This window comes from Pagrus pagrus (genome assembly GCF_965226575.1).
Source record: "Pagrus pagrus genome assembly, chromosome: 18".
In the NCBI taxonomy this organism is placed as follows: domain Eukaryota; kingdom Metazoa; phylum Chordata; class Actinopteri; order Spariformes; family Sparidae; genus Pagrus; species Pagrus pagrus.
In genome coordinates, this window is record NC_140202.1 from 23560903 (window position 1) to 23584389 (window position 23487).

The 23487-nt window shown below is 44.6% G+C and overlaps 1 protein-coding gene across 4 annotated transcripts in view; it reads right to left on the bottom strand.

Annotated features, from left to right (window-relative positions):
* nin (ninein (GSK3B interacting protein)) overlaps window positions 1-23487 on the bottom strand; it is a 26522-nt gene continuing 3035 nt past the window's right edge. The window contains exons 1-28 of one of the 4 annotated variants that reach the window (XM_084381801.1): window positions 22534-22812; window positions 18737-18949; window positions 17755-17848; window positions 16512-16684; window positions 13882-13927; window positions 13623-13798; window positions 13358-13504; window positions 13018-13185; window positions 12770-12906; window positions 12471-12611; window positions 12174-12348; window positions 11942-12052; window positions 11754-11843; window positions 11534-11669; window positions 11270-11391; window positions 10047-11158; window positions 6945-7034; window positions 6788-6857; window positions 6351-6518; window positions 6139-6255; window positions 5781-5894; window positions 5504-5650; window positions 5179-5358; window positions 4955-5089; window positions 4754-4855; window positions 3906-3998; window positions 1078-1191; window positions 1-959 (exon numbers count right to left, since the gene is read on the bottom strand). In XM_084381801.1, the coding sequence (XP_084237927.1) occupies window positions 744-959; window positions 1078-1191; window positions 3906-3998; window positions 4754-4855; window positions 4955-5089; window positions 5179-5358; window positions 5504-5650; window positions 5781-5894; window positions 6139-6255; window positions 6351-6518; window positions 6788-6857; window positions 6945-7034; window positions 10047-11158; window positions 11270-11391; window positions 11534-11669; window positions 11754-11843; window positions 11942-12052; window positions 12174-12348; window positions 12471-12611; window positions 12770-12906; window positions 13018-13185; window positions 13358-13504; window positions 13623-13798; window positions 13882-13927; window positions 16512-16684; window positions 17755-17848; window positions 18737-18928 (4566 nt within the window). In that variant the 5' untranslated portion in view covers window positions 18929-18949; window positions 22534-22812 and the 3' untranslated portion in view covers window positions 1-743. Of the gene's footprint in view, window positions 960-1077; window positions 1192-1340; window positions 2557-3905; window positions 3999-4753; window positions 4856-4954; window positions 5090-5178; window positions 5359-5503; window positions 5651-5780; window positions 5895-6138; window positions 6256-6350; window positions 6519-6787; window positions 6858-6944; window positions 7035-10046; window positions 11159-11269; window positions 11392-11533; window positions 11670-11753; window positions 11844-11941; window positions 12053-12173; window positions 12349-12470; window positions 12612-12769; window positions 12907-13017; window positions 13186-13357; window positions 13505-13622; window positions 13799-13881; window positions 13928-16511; window positions 16685-17754; window positions 17849-18736; window positions 18950-19097; window positions 19179-22533; window positions 22813-23487 lie in introns of those variants that run through there. The other 3 variants (XM_084381799.1, XM_084381800.1, XM_084381802.1) reach the window with 3 other exon arrangements.

The following is a 23487-nucleotide window of genomic DNA, read 5'->3' on the forward strand; positions in this document are numbered from 1 at the left end:
CACAGTCCATGTATTTTATTTATACATGTTACACAAAATATTACCCTGTTTTACAACTTTAGTGCTTATGTGGCAGCATTTACAAAGACAACATCCTTCATTTGAGTCAAAAACATTCATAATGGCACATAAAACTTTACATATTGCAACATTCAGTAGCTGTTTTCATCTATCTGGTGCATTTAAATCGAGAGCATTGCCTCTTGATTGTGACTCCAGGTAAAGTTTCACGAGAGCAAACACCTTGAAAAGGTCACCAGATTATTTGACTTGTGTGCTCACATGATGTGACTACAGACAGGTTTGTTGTTTCTTTACATAAAGTCTAAAGCAGGCGAGGAGAGACGGATCAGCACATTAATCTCTCTGACAACACGGACACAAGAACACTTATATAAATAGTGCACTTCAGTATCGCTTACATAGTGTCGTGGTAAAAATATGTAGTTAGTTACTTGTTACAGCCACTTCTTTGAAAAACATTTACACATTATAAATTACTGTAAAATAAAAGGCTTTCTTTACAGTTTAACCTCACATTTGGTTCTTCATAGGTCCAACATGATAAAAGCTACTTAATATAAAATAAAATAAAATAAAAATACTTCATATTTAACAGTAAAATTAGGCTTTAACAGGATTTAACCTGCGTGGGATAAAGGCCTTTTTCTTGTGCATTTGGCTGTTTTTTAAAGACTTCTCAGTGAATAAACTGCACTTCACGGCCGCCTTCGGATAATAAGTTATGAGCACGTGTAGTGGTAGGGCAGCGAGGAGAGGGGCGAGGGGTTCAGGTCACGCACGATCTTGTTCAGGCTGGAGATCTTCTCCTCCAGCAGGTAGTTCTTCTTCTCTGTGATTTTCTGCCGCTGCTCGGTGATCTCCAGAGCCTTCAGCAGCTGGGCGTTCTCCACGTACAGGTCTTTGATCAGCACGTCCGCTTTGCCGTTCTTGTGCAGCTAGAAAAAGTCAGAGGGAGTAGATGATAAAGGCACCTCTCCATCTAGGAGGCTGAAACTTGCGATGGAGGTCAAGTGTTTGTGAGGTTGTGCACATGTTGAATGCGTGAACGTGTACCTGTTCCTTCAGCTGAGCGACTTTCTCTCTGAGCAGCAGCTTGACGTTGTGCAGCGACAGCTCAATCTCCCTCATACGCTCCTCCATGTTCTTCATCTTCCTCTCCCTCTCGTCCTGGTGAGAAGACAGTGAGCGAGATCAACAAAATGCTGCAGATGCAACAGAACGATAACGAAACTAGAATTTTGTTCCCTTTGAGCTGCCGTAGACTGACGAGCGACAGAAATGAAGCGACTCAGAGACGACATGTTCACGAGCTAGATGCTTTATTTTATCTTGATTTCAGCATTAAATGATTTATTTTAAAGGAGACAACAACAACTAAAAAAAACCAAATAAATAAAATATAAATAAGTATAAAATTATTCCCGATACTTCTACAAAAAATAATTTAATGCATAAATAAAATGAACTCTAACACGATTCTATTAAAATAAATAAAATAAAGAAACATCATCAGACATTTGGGTTTATACATGGTGCAAAAAAGTAAAGACTCACTAAATAAACACAGGTGACACTAACAGGGATAATAATCAATACTAGATAAACATTCAGCGTTAACAGTCGTGTGAACAGTCCGTGTTTAGAAGAAAGAACAGAACCTGAAAAGATGCGACTCGCTTTGGTTGTGTAGCAGCAGAAAACACAGAAACACACACAGTCCCAGAAACACAAACACAACATAAACAGCTCGAAAACATTCAACTATGTGTAGTGTTAGATAAGAAATACAGACATAAAACAACAAAGATTAACAGTGAAAACGTCATGAAGAAATCTCTCTAAACCCTGACTGGACACACAGTAACATCACCTGACGACTGCAGGTGTGAATTTTTGCTTGATTGTTAGAAAAGGCTCAGGAGGCTGTCAGGCACTGACCTCGCCTCAACTTAACACTCCTCGATGGTCGTAAGGCAAGCTGTTGCACGAGATTTTAGCCTCTGAGGGATGAACATACCCTGTTTCAGACAATTATCAGCGCTACAAGTGCAGAAACATTCCCCCCCAAAAATACACCCTGTATTTAAAAACTATAAAAATTCTTACAAAAGTCTGTCAAGAAACAACATTGTAGTGTGCTTGGAGGTATTAAATTTGACATGGCATGTTTGACTTTAAATTTTAAAGTATTCAATTAAAATCCCATTGGGAAAAAACCTCAGGAGCCTTTTTTTTCTGTGTTTTCCTGCCACCTAGCAGCAGGAAAATACAACTACACATTCATGCCTTTTGAATCAGGCACCACATTTTGTTCACAGTCTCCTATAAGGATGCAGAAAAGGACGGCATCGTGTGCCACAGTCAGTCAGATTTTCGGGCTCCAAAAGCGTAGCAGAGGAAGAGCAGTCGTGGAGGAGGAGGAAAAAAAGAAGAAGAGGCTAGAGTGAAGAGCAGGGAAAGACGCTGGCGTTACAGTCCACCGATCCGCCGGTAGCTGTCTGCGTGAGCCGCCCGCTGCTCCGGCATCGGTCCCTGGAGAGAAAAGGCAGGAACACTTCACCACGGCTCTACCGGTCCGCTAATCCTACAAACCTACACACGCCTGCTCAGCTGACAGGCCTTCACACATAGAGCTGGGTACCGCCGCGAGCTTTTCCGATTCAATTCAATATCCGATTTGATTCGATTAGGGATACTTCGGTTACAGCACCAAGATTTCTGAGTTTACAAGGTGCACTTAAACGCACCATGAAGTCCTTGTCGCTGTGCTGTGTGTGAAACTACGACAGACAGACAACAGAAGACATATCAAAAGTTTGATCTCTGGATATTATGAATCAATATCAGATGATTCAAATTAAGATTGATTTGAATCGGAAAATAGATTTTTTTTAAAACCCAGCTCTATTCACACAGGTTTTACTGGCTGCTACATACACAAAACTCATCCAATACTTTATGAATAAATAAGAAATAACCATGTGAATAAACACAGATGCTACATTCATCCATAATCTAGTGATAACAAGTATTGTCATGCCGCAGATGTAAGTGACACAACAAGAAGGTCAGATGCTATTAAAGCACGCCGACAGTGGGATGACTCCATTTACAGATAAACTATGTTTATCTAGTCGGGGAGAGATGGAGGTTTGTGCCGCAGGACTCTAACACAAGGTGACAAATGGAAAAACACAGCCACCAGGACCACACCCAGATGATGTCAGCACTGCAACTACCTCCAGTCCCAAGATGGAAAATTAAATAATGACGGTGAGTTCAGAAAACACGAGGAAGAAACACACAGGCACCACAGACTGAACACCAAACCCAGAAAGTAAACACAACACACACGACATGAGGAGATGGGATGGATCTACGACGAGCACCGAAACAAGGAGCACCGCACACCCAGCATTCACATAACATGCAACATAAAAGGTCATGAGAAATAAAATGACACTCAGCTCAGGTGTTCGAGAAACCAAGTTGTTGTTAATGTTTTCTTTGAATTTCCGGCCACAAAGCAATTTGAAGAATGTAAATAAATATATTTTCAGCACCTGAATTGAGTGATTTATTTGAGTGAGCACAAAACCAAAGTGACAGTGAAAGAAACACAATGGGTACGACTCCCATTACATCCCAGAACATTCCCGACATGAGATGTAGGTCGTGACTCCCTCCTTATAGTCATTAATTATGAAGTCATGGTAACTGTGACGATACAGTGAGAGACGAGTGTAACACCAAACTGTGCAGCGATGCAACGGCGCTATGGTTCAGGATGTTTCACTCTGTGTTGAATTTCAAAGCAGGCTTAATGTTTATCCTGTAAATTAAGTGTGTGTTTGCCCGGGAAGGATCAGGTTGGACCGTACCTGCATGTTGCCCTGATCGTCACCACGGTGCTGTCCCCTGGGCATCCTGTGAGGCGATGGAGGCAGAAGTTCGACCAGCTGAGCCTGAAATGACTGGACAAAGAAGAGAAAGAGTAAGAGAAGACAGTAACGCTATACTTTAATTAACAGCAATCTAATCCTCCATTACCCCCTCATACACATAAACATGTGTACTGTAACAGATCATCCCTAAAACACTAATTATTTTAATTATTATGACGATTTCATCCCTGTTTTGTCAAGTTCTGCACATCACCCTGTTTGTTTTTTCTTATCTTTAGCTGTATTCATACTAGACCAGAATAACCTGGGGCCTTCTTCTGATTAATAAAAAAGCTGTCAAAATGTGTGCTGTGAGATCGCCCACTGTATACTGACGTTTAAAACGCGTGATGACACACAAGGTTAGGAGCAACAAAGGTCGTCACATTCAACCACAGCGACAAAGCATCTGTTACTGGATCTGAATGAGCCGCAAATGTGTGTTTGTTCTTCGAACACGTGCAGAAAGTGGGCAAAACAGCTCTTAACTATATTATTAATGTGGCCGCTGAAGAACAGACGCTTTGCTTCTGAGACGTTGATGTTACACGGAGGCCTTGACATCATATCATAAGAATAACGTCAGTAAATACGAGTAAAGTACAGACTTCACTTATTCTTTGCTAATGTGCCAAACAAAACACTGATGTAAGGGGGTCATTTCTTAATCTGTGTATTTCGCAAAGTGTCAGTATCGCTTTGTTTTTACGACATTGAAATAAAAAAAAAAACATCTAATCATGAAAACCACTCCACTAAGCAAAAAGGTCGGCGCCGTGACCTACATCTAGCAGCTGTGTGGACAGTCGGGCCATTTGGGTTTTGAGCGCCTCGTTCTCTAGTTGAAGCTTCTCCACCTCCGAGTGTCCTTGTCCTGCTTCACGGCCCTGAAACACGCAGAACAAATGCAATAAGAATTTGAGCAGACGCCACATAATCAGAATACTTGATAAAAGCTTATCTGGACAGATTTATGCAGTTCGTACCCTGGTGAGTTCTGTCTTTGCCTCGAGCTCCTGCTTCAGGGAGGCGTTCTCCTGCTCCAAGGCCTTCACCAGGGAGGCCTGACTCTGCTGTTTGTGCTGCTTCAGGGACAGGACGGTAGCATCGAGCTGACGGACCTGCAAGACATAAAATAAAGGGCTTATAGATTAGCGACAGAGAGAGGAAGTTTGCAGACTTCATTAGTTTGCCGTCGTCCTCGGCTCACCTTTTCTCTGGACTGCACCAGGTCGTCTTTGACGTTGTGCACTTCTGCCTGAAGCCGCTCGTTCTCCTGCCTCAGCAGCTGGTGATCCTGCTCCATCAGCCGAGACATCTCGTCTCTGTAACGCTTCTTGGTCTTACTCTGGAGACCGCTCGAGTGCAGGGCCCTCTCCAAGACATGGTTCTGTGATGAACGAAGGCACACGTCAAGGTCTGCTGAACACATTGTGCAACACTGTGCTGCCTTGTCACCTCATTTCTGCCTCTTTCAACATCACTTGCAAAAAAACCAAAGAACTTTTCAATTGTAAAACATCAGAAAATCTTACTTTATCATTGACATTTTGCAGCTGTTTGTGTAGCACTGCGACGTCATGTTTGAGGGAGTCCCTCTCCTGCTGCAGAACACGGAGGTCCGACTTGAGACGGACGCTTTGATGGTTCACAGCCTGGAGAGTTTCTTCAGCCGTCTTCACCTGGAGAGGAGAAAGGAACGCGTTTGGTCCTGAGTGACACTGTTTTTTCAAGGTTCAACTTGTTCCAGGACTATGCAAGTCAAAAATGTGTGCAACTGTGTATGATCTGTGTTTTAGAGCAGACTCTCACCCTCTCTTCAGCTTCATCTAGCTGGTTGCGGAGGCCCAGAGTCTCCTTATCCGCACACTCCCGCTCCTCCATCACGTGGCTGAGCTGACTCTCCATCGAGTCGAAGCCGGCAGCCTGAAAACCAGAAGATGACCACAGTTATAATGAGACATTTCTACACACAGACCTTCACTGCCAAAGCTAGAGCACCACAAGTTATCTCAGCAGATCGAAGGGGCTTTCAGGCCGGAAAGTGTTTCTTTTTAGTCATGTCATGGTGTTAGTTAGGTGGTGGTAATGCTTTCTATGTTTTTGGTCGTGCCATGCTTTGATAGTGTTAATGTGAGGTCAATCAAAGTGTCCGTGGCCTGATGCTCACCTTCTCTCTGAGGCCAGAGAGCTGCTGTGACAGCTGGGTATTCCTGTCCTCCAGCTGTGCCGTGTCCTCCAGAGCTTTGGTCAGCTCTGCCTCCAGAGCAGAGACACAAGCTGCCAGCTAACACAAAACAACCACGGATTAACTACTCGCTACAACTAACTCGACACCAGGACGACCATCACCAATCCGCCTGTCGTCAAAACACCGCTTACCTCGTTTTTCTCGTCAGCGAGGAAGTTCTCCCTCCTGTCGTTTTCCTCTATCAGCTCTGCCAGCTGCTGTCGTAGATTCTCCATGACAGCGATGTTTTGGGCGTCTTTCTCCGACAGCATCCCGTTCTCGTCCTCCAGCTGCTGGCTCTGCAGAAGCAGCTCGGAAATCTGCAGAGGAGGAGATGAAGTGACATGTCATTAACTGCGTCTGAACATTTGATTGTATGAAGACATTTTTGCCGCGCTCACAGGACGAATCCTTATAACTTTGGTGATCACATGACTTTTCCTGTAGTTACACCATGAGGTTGATGGTTCTGACAGACATCACGATGCTAGCATGGCTGATGTGAGCTTGTTAACATGTTGTTACTGCTGTTTGCATTTAGCTCAAGTACAGCCTCACAGACTGATGTTTTCATAAGTCACTACAGTACCTGTTTCTTGAAAGTCTCCGCTTCCCTCTGAGCTGCGATATTCCCCTTCTTTAAGTGCACCAATTTTTGCCTAAAATCAAAAATTTGAAGAAAATGTTACATGACAATAACAACACACAGAGGTAACTGTTGGCTAATTTAACGTCTTGTCTCTTACATCAACTCTTCCTGTGTCTCCTCCTCCTTCAACGCTGCAAGCTTCTGCCTCAGGACGACGTTTTCTTCAGCGAGACGACTGGCCTCAGATCTGTAAACAGACAAAACCTCATTAGAAAAAAGAAAACTAGATATAATTCAGTGGCATGATGTACAAATCACACAACAGAATAGGTAAGACAGTCACTTGCATCTATGATTTCAACACACCGAACTCCCACTGGTGATCTACAGGGATCGAAAGCGGCACAAGTGTTCAAGATCTGTTGCGTCGCACGAAAGGGTTGAGGAGCCTAATCACAGGTGGGACACACAGCTCTACGTTGTGACTGGAAACAACAGGAGGAGCGCTCGTATGACTCACAACACCACAGGGACGGGAGAAGAAGCCACAGGAGACACGGAGGGACTGGTTCCTAGTTTTTTCTCTCCACGTTACCTATGAGCCTGCGTCGTTTCATTTAGTGTCTGCGACTTGTCCTGCAGCTCTGTGATGGCCCGGCGAAGGCTGGTGTTCCCCTTCTCAAACTCGTCACAGCGGTCCCCCAGATGGGTCGCCGCTTGAACTTTAACCTCCAGCTGACCGGTCAGATCCAGAAGAGGCTCTTCTGCGGCGCTCTGCTGCCTCTCCATTTCACTGAACAACTCGGAGAGCTTACTGTTCTCTCCTCGCATCCTGCTGATGTCATCCGCCAGCGAAATCTTGGAATGATCTTGGAAATCGAGAAAGATGTTCATCTTTCCCTCGAGGCTCCAAACTCTCCTTTCAAGTTCACCGTTTTGGTCTTTCAGTTTGGCATTTTCACACATGCAATCTTCATATCTAATCTGAAGCTCCGTCGTCTTTAAGGCCTTCATCTGCAGCTCTTTGACGTGCTCCATCAGAAGAAGCATGTTAACTTTGAGGCTGTAGTTCTCCTCTAATATCTGATGGCCGGTTTTGATCTTTTCACTGTTATGAGCCAGAAGATTCTCTAATATTTCCGTCTTCTGTTGAAGCAGAGAGATCTTCTCATGCAGGAGGATGTTCTCCTCCGTTGCGGTGTTATACAAAGCCTGTAGCTTCAGGAGAGAATATTCCCTGTCCTCCCAATCGTCATCCGGAGTTTCCAGATAATCATCCTTTATGTCGGCGGTTAAACGTTCGCAGTCTGAGTCGGACACAAGTTCATCCTCTTGTTCACAGCCGTGAGAGTTTTCTGCTAAACAAGTAACCTCAGCATCCACTAGAGACAGCTCATCGGGGTCAGCCATCTCCTCCAGCACTGAGGGATCAACCACAGTCTCATGACACGGCTCATCTTCACGGTAACGGCCTTCATTGTCCGCAGCTTGAGGTTTGTTTTCCTCCTCACATGATGCGAGAGCTGCTTCTTTCTCACCAACTTCAACGGCATCTTCACCTTCGAACGCCTCGAGGGACGAGGCGGCATCACATGGCATCTCTGGGGAAACGGTTTGGATTTTGGATACAATATTTGAATTATTTTCATCTGGGTCACCACGTCTAATATCTGCAGAACAACAGCCGACGTGTGGGTCTCCTTCAACTGCCTCATCACTCTCAGTCACACATTTTTGTTCACCGTGTTCGTCGGAGCCTCCATCCACAGCATCAGGGTCCTCCGTTATCATCTCTACATCCACATCTTGAACAAGGATAACATCGTCATTGAGACAGATTTCAGGGGGTACAACACACAACTCCTCCTCAGCCTTCACTGCAGAAGACAAAACCCGACTCAACTCCATCTCCAGCTCTTTAATTCTGATCTTCAGCATATCTCTCTCTTCTATGAACTCTTCTCTCTCATTCTCTGGATTATCTTTAAACTTCTCCTCAAGAGTGGAAACATTTTCCTGTAGCTCCTTCCTCTCCAGCTCAAAGTCCACCGCCGCCTGTTTAAGCAGCATCTCCAGCTCCTCGATCTTCATCTTCAAATCGTCGCACTCGGTCAGCAGCTCAATCCTCTCGCTGATCTGCTTCTCAGAAATGGACAGCAGCTCGTTGTTTTTCGCCTCGAGCTCTGACTGGCTGCTCAGAAGCTCTTCCCTCTCCTGTTTGAAATCCTCCACGGTTTGATTCAGCAGGAGCTCCACCTCGAGCGCCTTCTTCTCAGACTGAGCGAGAAGCTCATCTCGGGTTTCCAGGCTCTCCTGAAGCCGGCTATGGAGGTCATTCAGCTGCCTACTCAGCTCGATCTCTTTAGTCTGAGCCCTGCTGATCAATTCGTCTAATTCATTTTGCAGTTGCTGGTTTTTCCTCACAAGTTCTTCCACTTCCTCTTTGTGAAGACTTTCTAACTCGTGCTGTTCTGTCTTCCGCTGCTGATCCATACTCTCTCTTTCTCGCTCCATACCCTCCTCCATCTTTCTTCTCTGCTCCTCAGCGTTCTCGAGGGCCTCCTGTAGCCGAGCCTCCCAGAGGAGCTTCTGCTCGACGTGGCTTTCAGAAAGGGCCTTCAGCTCGCTTTGGTAGTGCTGTTCAAGTTTCAAAACGTCGGCCTGAAAACGCTTCGCAACAGACTCTTGATCACCTGAGAAACGATCTTCCACCTCCTTGATTCTCTGGGAGAAGCTGACCTCGATGTTGCTCCTGTACATGGTTATGTAACGTTACGGCAACAGTTTTGAATAGCACAGCAAACATTATTATAGATTAGATTATTTAAAAAGGGTTAATTTGATATTTTGGGGAGTATACTCATTTGATTTCTCCCTGGGAGTTGAGGTGAGAAGATTGATACCACTCTCACATCCATCTGCTCATAGAAAATAGATCAAAATGCCTGTGAGATTGTTTAAATACGGGGATAACAGCACACACTGTCAGACAGTGTCGCACTTGTTTTTTAGCATTTAGCTCAAAAGCTTCAGTCCTTTACCTCCAGACTCAGCCAGGCTAGCCGTTTCTCCCCCCTGTCCCATCTATGTGCTAAGCAAAGCTAAAAAGCTCCTCGCTGTGGCTTCATATTCAAAGAACGCACATAATAGTATCAATCTTCTCATCTTATTCTTGTCAAGACAACAAAAAAATGCATTTCCCAAAATATCAAAGAACTATTCCTGTTTAAGAGAAAAGCAAATATCTCAAGTGTCTCACCTCTCCTGCGTGATGTCCTCCCGTAGTTTGTCCAGCATGCTGCTGAGAGCGTCCCTCTCTTCGGTGTGTTTGACGGTCAGCAGCTTCATCGCCTCCTGGTGGCTCTCCTCCAGCCGAGCCCTCTCCTCTGCCAGTAATAACTCCAGCCTCTTCTCCTCCTCCTCTCTCTCCGTCTCAAACTTCTCTCTCTCCTCGCCCAGCCTCTCCTGGAGCATCCCCTCGTAATCCTCCTCCAGCTGCAGTCTCTCCTTCTCCCACTCCTCCTTCAGCCTTTGCTGCCTCTGCTCAAACTGCTCCTGTAACTGCGACCGTTCTTGCAGCACTCTCTCCAGCACAGCCTCCTCCTGACGCTCCTGAAGCTGAGCTCGTTCGCTCTCCCACTGCTCCCGAAGCTTGCTCTCCTTCTCTTCTTGTTCCCTGACAAGTCTCAACATCTCCTCCTCCAGCAGCACCTGCAGAGACTCATTATTCTGCTCATCCAGCTGAGCCCTCTCTTTCTGCCACTGCTCTGTCAGCCTCTGTACGATCTCATCACGCTCTTCCTCAAACCTCACCTTTGCCTCTTCTAGTCTGGCCTTCAGCTCATCCTCATGGCTTTGCTGCAGCTGTTCCTTCTCCCTCTCACCGTCATCTAACAATCTCTTCTCCATCTCTGCCGTTTCTTCCTGCAGTTTCTTCCTCTCCTCTTCCAGAACGTTTACACGCTCCTCTTCCAGTTTCTTAATCTCAGTGGCGTGTCGTTTCCTCAGCTCCTCCGTCTCACTGGCAAGGTTTTCATCCCTCTCTGCCTGCTGGGCTTCGAGGGTCTTCAGCTGCTCCTCCAGGTCCGCGGTGTAGATGTGGGACTGCAGCAGCTGTTGTCTGAGAGCTCCCACTTCCTCCTCCTGCAGATCCTCCAGCTCTTCCCTCTCCTCGGCCTGCGTCTGCTCCAGACTAGTCCGCTCCAGCTCCGCCTGCTCGAGCTGGCTCTGGAGGGCCTGCGCCTGGCTCTGAACGCTGGCCATCTCCTCCCTCAAAGCCTGGACTTCTCGCTGGTACTTGAGGGCTATAGCAGCCTTCTGGTCGTCATGGGTCGCCCTCTGCTTTTCTACCATCTTGTCAAATTCGGTGATCTGTGGTGAGAAGTAAAGAAACAACATTTTGAATTGGGGACAGTTTGGATAAACTTTGGGACTTCTTCTCAGGGATGGCTCCACAGCGACGGGGAAAAAGTAAGCTCTCACCTTGCTTTCAAGCTGATTTCGCAATTCCTCCATCTCCTGCAGGTGCTGCTCCTTCAGCTGCTCCAACATCATCTCCGCTTCGAGGCTCATGCTGAACGGCTGAACCTCCTCTGAACCAATACCTGCAAAAAGTCACAAGTGGGTGAAGCTGAGGACATTTGACAGCGTTTCTATGTACAGGTTGTTGTCTTGAACAGAAGCACTTAGTGCTCAGTAATGAGCTCTCCAGGGACTGTATGTGTTGCAGGTCTTCATTAGGCCTACCTGGATCGGACTCCATGCCCGGGCTTTTGCTCTCCAGCTCTTCAGAGAGAGGTTTGTTGCAGGACGGATGAACTCGTCCGAGACTGTGAAACTCCTGCAGCTCCGACTGCAGCTCGTCGATACGATCCTGCAGCTCCTATCAAATGAAAAGCAGCGTTAGTTAAACATGTGCGTCACGAATACAAATAATTAATTCTTTTGGGGATTCATATGCAATTACCCTGTACTGAGCTTCATAGCCGCTGCGTAGCTGTTTGATTCGTTCCTCTTGGAGGAAGAAGTCTGCGCTGCCGGGGTCCAGGTCTCCAAACTGAAGACAATAAGATCATTTGCGAGTTAGTGTCCTGCTGCACAGAAAGAATAAAATAAATCGGACACATACAAAAAGTCCATAAAATGTCTCTCTACCTTTTCTTTCGTAATGTTGTCCACAACTGTCTGGAGTTTTGTAATTTGGTTTTGTGCCTCTATCAGTTTTTCAGCGTTGTCCAGCAACTCCATTTCCAGACGTCTGTTTTCCTAAAAATAAAGACAGCGACAACAAAGGTACATTTGTTTCTTTCAAATAAGACCACGATAATGCAAAGAGACAAACATTACAACCGTCATCGAGTCATATCAGCACAAAGCTTTCTGGTACCTTCACAGAGATGGAGAGGTGATCTCGGAGAAAAGATTCATCCTCCCTGATCTTCTGGACCTCCGCTTCCAGCTCCTCTCGCTGCAGGCCGGCCTGCTGCTGGAGCTGGTCCATCTCCTTCATCAGCTCTGATCGCATCGCTGCTAGCTTCTCTTTGTGGTCCTGTTCAAGCTTCCTGTAGACATTCAGAGAAAACTATAATACCGAGCGTACCAGATATGTTCTGTACACCTCAGTGGGTGGAGGCATGTTACAGCTAAAATACAGCCGCTGACGTAATCTGATGGTATAAATTACCTGAGATTGAGGTTATTCGTGTGCTCAATCGCAGAGTGATGCTCATCCACCTCAGTGGCGAGCTGAGCTTTAAGTTTCTCAGCTTTGTCCAGGTCCGATCGGATTTTCTCTTTCTCCCTGAGTTCCCTGTCGACTCGCTCTCTGCCAGGAGGAAAAAACAACAAAGATTTACTCATGAACAGAAACAAACCAACCATAATCCTGCAGGTTTTATCTCAGAATAACAGGTTCAGAACGATGCTAAATATAGTTAATCCAATATAAACAGTGTTTAGCTTCGAATGATGAGTCATACTCACAGGAGATATCTAATCTCAGCCTTGAAGCTTGCCAGTGCCGCCTGGTGAATCCCATTCTTAGTAACGAGCAGCTCATTTTCGAGCGCCATGGTGAGATCACCAAGACTCAGTTTTCCATCGAGGTCGAAATTCAAAGCCTGCAAAAGAAAAGAAAAGAAATCACTTACAGTGTATAAAACATAAAATACTGTTAATAACTGAGACTAATGTCCACAGTCATATCTGGAAGAATAAGTAGAGTGCGGCACCTGCAGGATCTCAGTGCTGTTTTCGATCCCCTCCTCCAGCCAGGCGTCCAGAATGTGTTCGACTGGAGTGAAACCGGTTCCGTCATCCAGGGTGGAGAAGAGACGCATCCCAATGGTGCTCGTTAGGGCAGACGGAGTGGCGATCCTACGACCTCCCTCATCGAAGGGCTGCACGGAGAGAAAAAACGTTGCATGTAGAGGAATCTCTAGTAAAGCCATGTCTTCTCTCAGTTGTAATTTGTTTAAAGGATTCAAATTGTAGATCTTTGACAATGCAGAAAACTATTCTGAAGCTATAACAAACAAATCATTTATTGAAGGACATGAATTGTGACCGTACCTGGGTGGAGTGGTGTCGTTTGAGCTGTCTGTAGGGGGTGGAGGCGGACGGCGTCGGGGGTTTGTTCTGGTTCACAACCCTGGAAACAAACTCCTGGACGTTCATCACTCCGTCGCCGGTCAGACTCTGGAGCACGTCCATGTTCACCTGAAAAATAAATGTGGATATTTTTGTAGTTGGAGAGAGCAGGCATGTTCTTTCTTTTAATGAATCATTTATGCAAAAAAGTAAAATAAACAAGGCCTCTGTTCATTTTGATCCTCACCTCCAGGCCCAGGTGTTCACAGAGGGCGAGCAGTTCAGTGTGACCGGCACATCCGCCCCACGGTATCGCCAGCTCGCCGCAGGCTTCGCGCAGTCTCTCCTCTAAACAGGCCGACAGGGAAGCGATGGATCCCCGAGGCGTGCTCGGCTCATCGGGGTTCCAGAGATGCATCTGACCTACACAGGAAGTAAAACTCTGATCAGGTTGTAACAAACACTCATACAGTCAATTTTCCAAAAAGTACAATGACGTAACGTACCTTCTGCTTCATATTCCTCTGTGTTTGCTTCGTGAGCGTTCCAGCGCTGTTAGAGACAAAAACACAGAGGTTAAATAACTGGTAGTTTTGTTTTTAAATGGTGCACATGAGGAAAATAACATTATTAATATGTTGGGAAAAGACAAAAGGTAAATAAAGTGTGTCATGCCCAGACACACTTGTCCTGATTATTACCCCCATTCCTGATTTGCTATTCGTGCCATTACAAAAGCTCTGTTGTGTTTTTCTGTCTGACAGCCCCCCCCCCACCCAGCACTGCACCCTCTTTACACCCATATTCAACCTCGCCTCATTTAAAAAACATGTTTGTACTGTCAACACATGAGAAAATAAACTTGTTGTGGTAATTTTTCTAAACTAAAGTTACAGCTGCAGAAATGAGAAGATGTTGCTGAAAATTAAACACTTAGACATTTTGCAGTTTAAAAATAAAAATGTGTTTTTCTTACTCTTAAATCAAAAACTGGAGCAGAGTTTTAAAATCTGAAAGTTTTTTTGTGCTTGTCAAGAAATATGAAAGGAGCAGGGCTTTTATTTTGTAGTGCCCCACTGCTCTCCAGCCCGATCCCAGCCAACCAAACCAATCTATTGTTCGGGAGGCAAACAGTGAGGGAATGAAGAACAGATGGGATCCTGCAAGTGGCGTTTTGATACATGGTGCAAAGGCATCCATGAGGGTGGGGGTGGTGGGGCTCATTGTTCCTCTGTCACAGTCCTACACCCTCCTCCTCCCACAGCACCAGGCCCGCAGTCCCTGCAGCAGAGCCCCCCTGACCCATCCCCATCTGCTGGTCCCCGGGCCGGACGTTGTAGCATTGTTGCCACGTAGATTACTCAATACACGAGACACGCTTCAGTTCAATGTCTCCAATAGTGTTTGTCTTGGATGGAAGGCATCTGGGGTGGAGTAAGGACCGCAGACAATACGCAGAATATTAACACATCCATCCGTGCACAAGCTGAACCGGCCATCATTATACCGTTTCAGTGGGGCCTTTTCTTTGTCCTGATTTATTGTGCTGCAGCACATTATACCTGCTGTTTGTATGAAAAATCAACCTGTTGACCAAAGGTAAATCTTTTACTTGGCCAAAACTATTACTTTCAGCAACTATTAATATTTCGAGCCCTTTTTTCAAGTAATACATTTAGTTATTTAGTTAGTGATACATCTCTTTACCCTCAAAGACCTAGACAGCCAGCAGCAGCTATAAACAGCTAGTGTCCTAAAGTGTGCAATGACTTTTGAACTCTTAATCCCGTCCATATGCTTTAAAAACTCACATAAGCAGCTTTTCAGAGATATCACACGTCTTGTCTGGGCATTTATGGTTTCTGTAGTGAACGTGATCACACCATCACAAGCTGCAGCATTGATTCATCAAGGAAACCCACTTAGTTTCCTTCTTCTAGGTGATGGTCGTAGCTAAAGACATATCTGCATGGTCAGTAAAGGCCATGGAAAATTGCTGGGATAATATGACAATAAAAGACTGAAACTTAAGGTTCTCCTAAATCAAATGTTGCATGATGCTGACTGCTAGAATAGGGAAGGACCACAATACAAAACAAATACAGGCGAGTCAGGCACCCCAAAAAGGTCTTTAAGAGGTTATGCCCATGGTGGTGTCGTCAAATTGCCTGTTTAATGCAACCAAACGGTCCAGAACCCAACGACATGCAGCTTAAAAATGACATAAAACAGAAAAATCTGCTGAGATTACTGATTATTTATGATCAAAACATCCGACAATAAGTTTCTGTTAGACAACTAACCCATTAATTATCAGTACCGCCCTGCTACCTTACAGCCAAATAGATTTTCAGGACTAAACATCCTGGGACATCTTGCTGGTGTTGTTGTTTATTTCTGCCTGTCGTGGACGCGCAGACTGCGAGCTTAGACCTGCGTACGTATGTCAAACAACTCTCTATGTCAGCAGTGAGGATAATCCAAGAAGATCAAGCAGAGGAGCCGTGCAGAGTGTTCAGCTGTGCATGGCCATGACTGAACTGATGCTATATACAACTCTGACACAGCAGCGTGTCCTGTCCAGACAATGGGAGGCTCCTACTGCCAATCTTGAATAAAAGGGAAATATTGACAACCATAAACAGTCCAATCAGCGCCAGTCGCTCTTCTTTTTTTTGTTTGATCTGTTTGCACACAAAGGAAATTCCTGAATCGCCGTGCTGTTGCCTCGACCACCACATCACCGCCAGCGTACACGCTCAGGCAAAGTTCAAACCCAACCAATCACATCAGGAAACACTGAACTGACAACACTGTGCGCCGCCGCACAAACACTGCGTTTACACCTCGATTACTGGAGGCTTATTAAACAGTAATTATGCCCACGGTGTTATTTTCAGACAGTGCTGTGTTGTTATGCAATGAACAGAGCCTTGAACAGAACCTCCTGCGTTTGAACATCTACATAAAGTTTCAGGCTCTACCCTGCATGCCACTAAGCTGATTAGCTAAGAATAAACGCCTCGCTGCCCGTCAGTGGCTGCCGAGATACTCAGTGCATGCAAGGACAGGAGGCGATAAGGATGGCATCCTTGCGTCTGGAGGTTCAGGACAGTGCTCGCTCTTAGCCTTTTACCTCACGCTTTCTGGGAACAGCCGAGTCATAGTTGTCCTCCAGATCCTCCCGCTCCTCCGGATTTGCAGTTCTAACTTCGGACAAGTCCGAAATAGGCTCGATGAACTCCGGCGTGGAGCGGCGGCCGTAGCGTTTGCTGCCCTTCACGAACTTTGGTTGGATCTCAGGAGACTCTGAGGAGATGCAACGACAAGAAACTGTTAAAATAAGTCAGTGCACGACAGAGCCCATTACTAAAAATGTTCCATGACTAATATCTGACACAGCCTTCAGCGGATACTTCTCCAAAACAACTTCTCTAAAACTGATAACCAAAGACTCTTCAGCAGCCACATGTTCCTATTTGTTTGAATGAAAGAGACGTTAAACTGAAAGGTCGCGGTGCAAACTGTTGAAAAGGTCAGAGAAATTCACTTTAGGCTTAACAGACTTTATGCTTCATTGACAATAAGACAAATACTGACCATACTAGGGCTGACACCAATGATTACTTTCATTATAGATTACTCAATAAATCATGAAAATAATCAGCAGGTCAATCATTAAGTCTATAAAATGTATACGTACGTCTTCAGATTGCTACTTTTGTTCAACCAACAGTCCAAAATAGTGATACATGATATATATCAGACTTATAAATTAACGGCCCGATATTGGAAAAATTATGTTATTGGCAATTTATCAGTATCTGGGAAACAAAGTCTAATCGCTTTCCTTGACTAACCGAGCACAGCGTCTACAAACTTTGAGATAGTTGTTGATGAAATGCACCAAACATGTCGTCAGTGTGCCGCGTGGACATTGTTTTTTTTAAATCACTAAATAAAATACCGGAGCTAAAATGACGCATTAACCAGCAGGCGGAAATATTCATTCACAAAAACAAGAAAGATTAAACAAGTTGGGGTGTTAGTATAAACAAATAACACAACTGTGTTAGCCATGTCTGTACAATAACAAACCCTGCCAGTGGTCAAACCATGACGGTGCAAATAGTTCAACTGCCGGCTAATTGGCTTTGGGCCGACGCTTTTGGCTCAGTGCCTCCGTATGTAGATTTACCGCTGACTCAGCATGGGGGCTGTAACACTGATTCACAAGTCACCTTCATGGTTGAATGGAAAAAGCCTCCTTAGAGTTTAACATTAAACCGATATGATGGGATGTTACTGACGTAGCTTCATGCTTCGCGCTCGTTTTCAGCCTGACAAGTGAATGAAAGGCAACAGAAATCAGACTTCACCTTGTGTCGACACGGTCTCCTGCTCTTCTTGAGGTGGCTCAATAGTTGATGACAACACCAGGATGAGTGCATTCTTGAACTGGTCAAAGTCAACCTGAAACAAGAATGAAGAAAAATGCAATGTTTTTGTGAGATGCAAGCAATGCTCAGCATGTGAAGCAAAAAGTTCATGAAATTCCTCAGACCGGATGTAATTCCCAGTGTGCCGGGTGGAGGTTGGGTGTTCCTGGGTGTCTGGTTGGAGGAGGGTGTGCTGAGCAAGGAGCAGGGAGGTCACACTTCAAGAATCAACAGCTGCTAACCCTGAATATGCTGATTTTCATTGTGCGTTGAGGCGGGCGGCTGCCGGCTTTTTGTGTGTTTTCTTCTTCCTTTTTTGACATTATTGTTGGATGCCATGAGCAGGCAATCAGCTCACCAGCCCTCTGCTAACATTCACCCCCGCCCACACACGCCCGCACGGGCAAAACAATAGCCATCCGTCTGTCCACACGCTTATATACAAACACAAGTTTATGCAAAAGTGTGGAGCAATTTGGAAAACATCTCATCCTCATCCCAAGCTTCACACCAGAGATCCCGTGAAACTGCAAAGCTGAGGTCCAATTGTTCAGATCAGACCAGTGTCCTCTCCATTTTATACGTTTTCACATGGAGCACACTCGAAGAAATGCATCTGTGAATGGTGATTAGCTGGCTCGGTTGTCCTGACGACAGACACCTGGGATCACGGCTGATGGGGGCACATTTTCTCCTCAACAAGACAGCTAACAAAGCACCAGAAAGCCTGGAGACACAAAGACCTGAGAGCTGGAGTGGCTCGACACGGGCGCCTGCCAGATTCAAAGGACCCTATGCACAGGAAAGCCAAAAGGCCACGACTCACGTGCACATCACAAAAATAAGAATAATAATTCTGCAAATATAACTTTTGCACACCTATAAGACCAAAACGACAGCTTTTGTTCAGGATTAAACGTACCCTGGCAGTGAGGCGGTCCTGGTTCTGCAGCAGTGTTTGGAGCAGAGCAGGTGTGGCATCATCCAGGTGCAGAGACAGGCAGAGGTCGGACAGTTCCTCCGGGCACAGCGAGCCGCAGCCGCTGGCGTCAAAACTGTTGAAGACTTCTTTTAGGCGCTCCTCGTACTGGTCCTGCTCTTGGGCGTCATCCATCCCACAGGACAGCACCCTGCCCTGAGAGAATAGGAAGAAAAAAACACGTTTTATCAAGATTTCAACATTTCTTGTTGTGTGGGGCTGCTTAAAATTAAGTAAAACAAGAGCAATAAGTCAAAATCTCTTCACAGCATAATGTATTCAGTCCCGGTTAAAAGATACTCACAAACAGGGTGGAAACATTTATCTCGACAGCTTGCGTCCCTGACAGCACCTTCATTTGAGAGTGGCGCTGAGCGACTGAGCGACTGAGCTACCGACACACCGCTCCAGTGTCATTTGTGCCGCAGGCTTTGACTAATCCAATTAGAATGATTAGACAATCAGGTAAAATTGACGGACGCAGCCAAGTCTGACACTGACCATGACTCACTTTTAGCTGGGCTGTTTCATGATCAATGCACTTCCATCGAGGCGACCACGAAAAGGGAAATTTCACCTTGTAAACGCAGCATGATGTAGTTTAAACAGGTGTGATGTCAAAATGTGAGGGTATCTTGTTTTATTTTGTAAAGGCTGACGATTAAAAGCTCGAGTTAATGATGAAGAGAAGGACAGAAAGCTGCATGTTTGACATTGTTAGACCAAATGCTGTACACACTGGGGATAAAGACCAAGGACAAAGACAGCACGGTGGCACTGAACCAAGTGGAACAAGCAGCCAGGAACTAATTGACCAAACTAACACCAAAGCCTTGAGCCAACGATCACTGGTGGCAGCATCGGTTACAAACACAAGGACAAAGTTGTCAGAATTTCTATGTGGATGCATCGCTGCTGTAATACAATAACAATGAGAAACATTTGACGGAGAGCAAACACCGTTTTGTGGCCCCAAAACAGAAATCTGGAGTCCAGTTCAGCACGAACAAGAAGGCACTGTCAGTTTCTCTCATCCAAAAACAAAAACATTGAATCCAGGTGATTATTCAGGAAGCGTGATGAACCAGAGAGGTCTCCACGGGTCAATACAGAGAAAAGATGGGAGTCTGACGAACTTAAGCAATGACATAACTCATAGACGGAACAGCCCGGTTCAGCCACCTGAAGCTTAACGAAGGTAAATGTCAGTTAACGTGATGGAAATAGCAAAGACAGCTGAGCACAGTTCACCTACTTCTATTTTTAATGACAGACACTTTCCACAAATGTTACGTCCAACTACTGAAGCACATTTCTGCGCAGTACGGATGTGTTGGCACCAGTCGTATGTTCATACACTGTATCTATTGTTTCTTCTTTTTTGCTTTCCTGGATTTCAGCTGATGTTATTAGTCCTGCACTTTAAAATGAATGCCTTTATGTACTTGTATTAGGATGTGTTTTCATGCTAAATCCTGCATTATAAGGTGTTTTTTGATCTAACCTCTCTTTGTTCAAACATATGCACGACATGTATGCTGTAGAGCTGCACAATTAAACTAAATATTATTGAATTATGGCCAAGAGCAAATCGCAGAAGGTGCCATTTTATTGATAAAAGGTCAAATGTGTCACAAACAGTGCTACAAATTAGTACTGTAGTGCTGCAGAGATGTCCTGGTCGACAAATCATGTTCTCCAGATGTAAGAAAACGCGTTTTTTTGGTACGGACCGCGACAAATGTCACATCATCAGGATTTTTTCCGGGTAAATGAAAGTTATGATGCAAAAATGATCAGTCACACTCAAAGTGAATCAAATCGCAATCGTAGTTTTTGTCTTGCAAAATTAGAGCTGCAAGAATATCTATTATGCAATATGAAAAAATGCAATTTCCTCAGAATAACTTGAATATCTCTATGAGAAAATAATGAATCATTGCAGAATAACTAATTTGAATTTGTAGGGGAGTGCATTTTATCAAACAACCAAAGCAGGCCCTGCTTTTTAATACAGATCGTATCATTATATCTGATGAGCTGAAACTTCCCATGTTCAGGCCTGGATGTCTATACAAAGAGCACCTCCTGACCCCTGCTTTTCCAGCTGCTCTCAGTGAGATCATCAAGCGCTCAGCCAGGTGTCCCCCACACCCCAGACTCGGGGTACCCACCCATTCACCACAGACAATAGGCACAAAAACCAAATCAGTATTCTGCATCTGCACAGCTGAGCGGCTTATGAAAAAGCAAGGAAATCATGGCTCAGCATTGCTGCAGCTCGTCTAAAGCGCATGTGGTCTTGAAAATTGGAAAACTGTAGGAAACAATCACAACACTTTGCCTGTGTTGTTGCACTGATTCACTCTGCGCTCTCCAAGCCGCCTCTGACTGAGCCAATTATCCCGGTAGCCCTCCTGCTCGGCTCGGCTCGGCTCGGCCGCGGTGGCTCACGGTGGTTTGACAGCTGCTGCGGCCAAAGAATCACTCAGTCCAGGTCACAAGAAGAAGGTTAATCCTCCGCACCATCCCGGCCTTCACTAGCACTGGTGTGATTACTAATCATCAGCAACAGATGTCAATCTGAAAAGTGAAGATTTCTAAACTTTCCCCCTCTGATATCGGCCTTGTGAAACAATGCTTTTGTTGGACGTTTTGGAATAAAAGACGATTATGGAACAAAAGGAAGTTTCTTGCATTAAAATAAGCAAACTGTTGATTTTAATATTATCCCTTATTTCCTTTTTATATAATCTCAGCATGAAGAAATATATGCTACAGAAGAAATACAGTTGTTTTTGTCTGAAGTACTCAAATCTTTTCAGTAGAACAAGGATTTTGAATAAGCACGTATGCATTTCAGTACCAATGCCAATATTAAGGAGTTGAGAAATTGCAATTGATGTACACACATTTTTAAGCGGCACATATCCATTTTTTTTTTAGGGAGCCCACAGAGACGATGTGACTGCCATTTTGGGCTTTATAAACACAATTTACTAGACTATCAGACCAATGTAGATGTGCGTGATGGGCCTTAGTTTGCAGATTTCATGGTCATATTTCTAATAATTGTGTTCCCATCATCTAGTCCTGTGAAACACACACCACTCTGAAGTGTATGTTGGGATTGCGATGGCTTTAGTCGCCCAATTCCTATGACTATCGTGCAAAAATGAATCCCTGACTCACTATCAGCCCATTATTTATGTTTCTACTAGCTTTGGGAGACTTCCTTGCAGTGTGCTGGATGCTGTAATTTGCCCACACTGGGGCAAAGCTGGTCTCCAGGCTTGGGTAACTACATTCATGTTGTTCAAACACTCATCTCACAATGAAACCTTTAATAGCTCAATTTAATGATCTCATTCATTTCTTATTTTAATCAATACAACTCTGGTGAGATCATTTTCAGTTTCCTTTATCCATCCCAGCTTGTTTCCTTTAGGATGTGAGGATAAAGAAACTTGAGTGTTACAAAGGCCACATAGGATTTAACCGGTAAACACTTGAACTGCTTAGTAAACGAGCTCACATCTGTCATTGAAAACACTCCACAGTTCAGTCTTAGTAATGCCTGAGTGCAATCTGCTCCACTAACTCACTGACTGCGTCCTCACGATGATGCATGTCGGGAGGAAATGGTTGGTCGTGATTGCTGTCGGCTAACATCATCCAGGAATTTGGATTTCAAACTATGATAAAACCCAGAGGAGGAAAAGAAACTGAACAACACTCACCAAAGTCTCCGGACTTGGACGACACTTGGCTCCTTCTCCAACTAGGATTTCGTGATAAACTAAACGCGGGTATAAAATAAACTTTTACAACATTTCTCCCGTGGAGCCGAAGATCCTCTGCAGAAACACAGATGCGTCTTTACGCGTGAAGATGCGGACTTGTTGCGGGGTTTTGTCGGAGTCTCAGACAGCAGCGGACAGTCTGATGGTGTGCTGGCTGCTTTGTGTCCTCGGCTGTGTAACATCCTCCTCTGAGTTTGCAGCGGATTTTGAAAAGCGGCTGTTAGAGGAAGAGGCGGTGACCGAGAGGCTGCAGCGGCCTGACTGCTGGCCCCCTGTGGACCGAACCGGCACTGAGCCGGAGGAAACACTCAGATCGCCCTCGTGCAACTGAACCATGAAACATTTACTCAGACTACATCTAGTACAAACACTGTGCCATGTCAAAAACTGCCATAAAAAACCTTTCACCAGGTATATTCACTCATTTTCAGGATTAAAATTATTATTATTATTTTTTTTCATTTAAAGAACATTATTTTTCTTTTTTTTTATCCATATATATATTTCCATATATATGAATATAAAAAAATGTTTTCTTTCATTTAAAAAAAACAGTGGCATCATGTAAACAAACTAATATTCAAAAGGTTTAAATCCTATATATATATATGTATGTATGTATGTATATATGTATATATGTATATGTATAGCTTAGGTTGAAATTTAAAATAAAAAATAACAAACACCTTGGCCAACATGTATGCAATATGTATTAATGTAGCCAATATGATAAAAAAAAATGAAAGTGAATAAAACAAAATGAATCAACAGTTCAATGAGGGTTAAGTTTCATTAGGAGGCAAAGCCCCCTATAGGTCATAAGGGAAATAGCATGTAGGTAAAAATTGCCCCATCTAGTGAAAAATAGTAAAAATGACAAAAACTCATCCA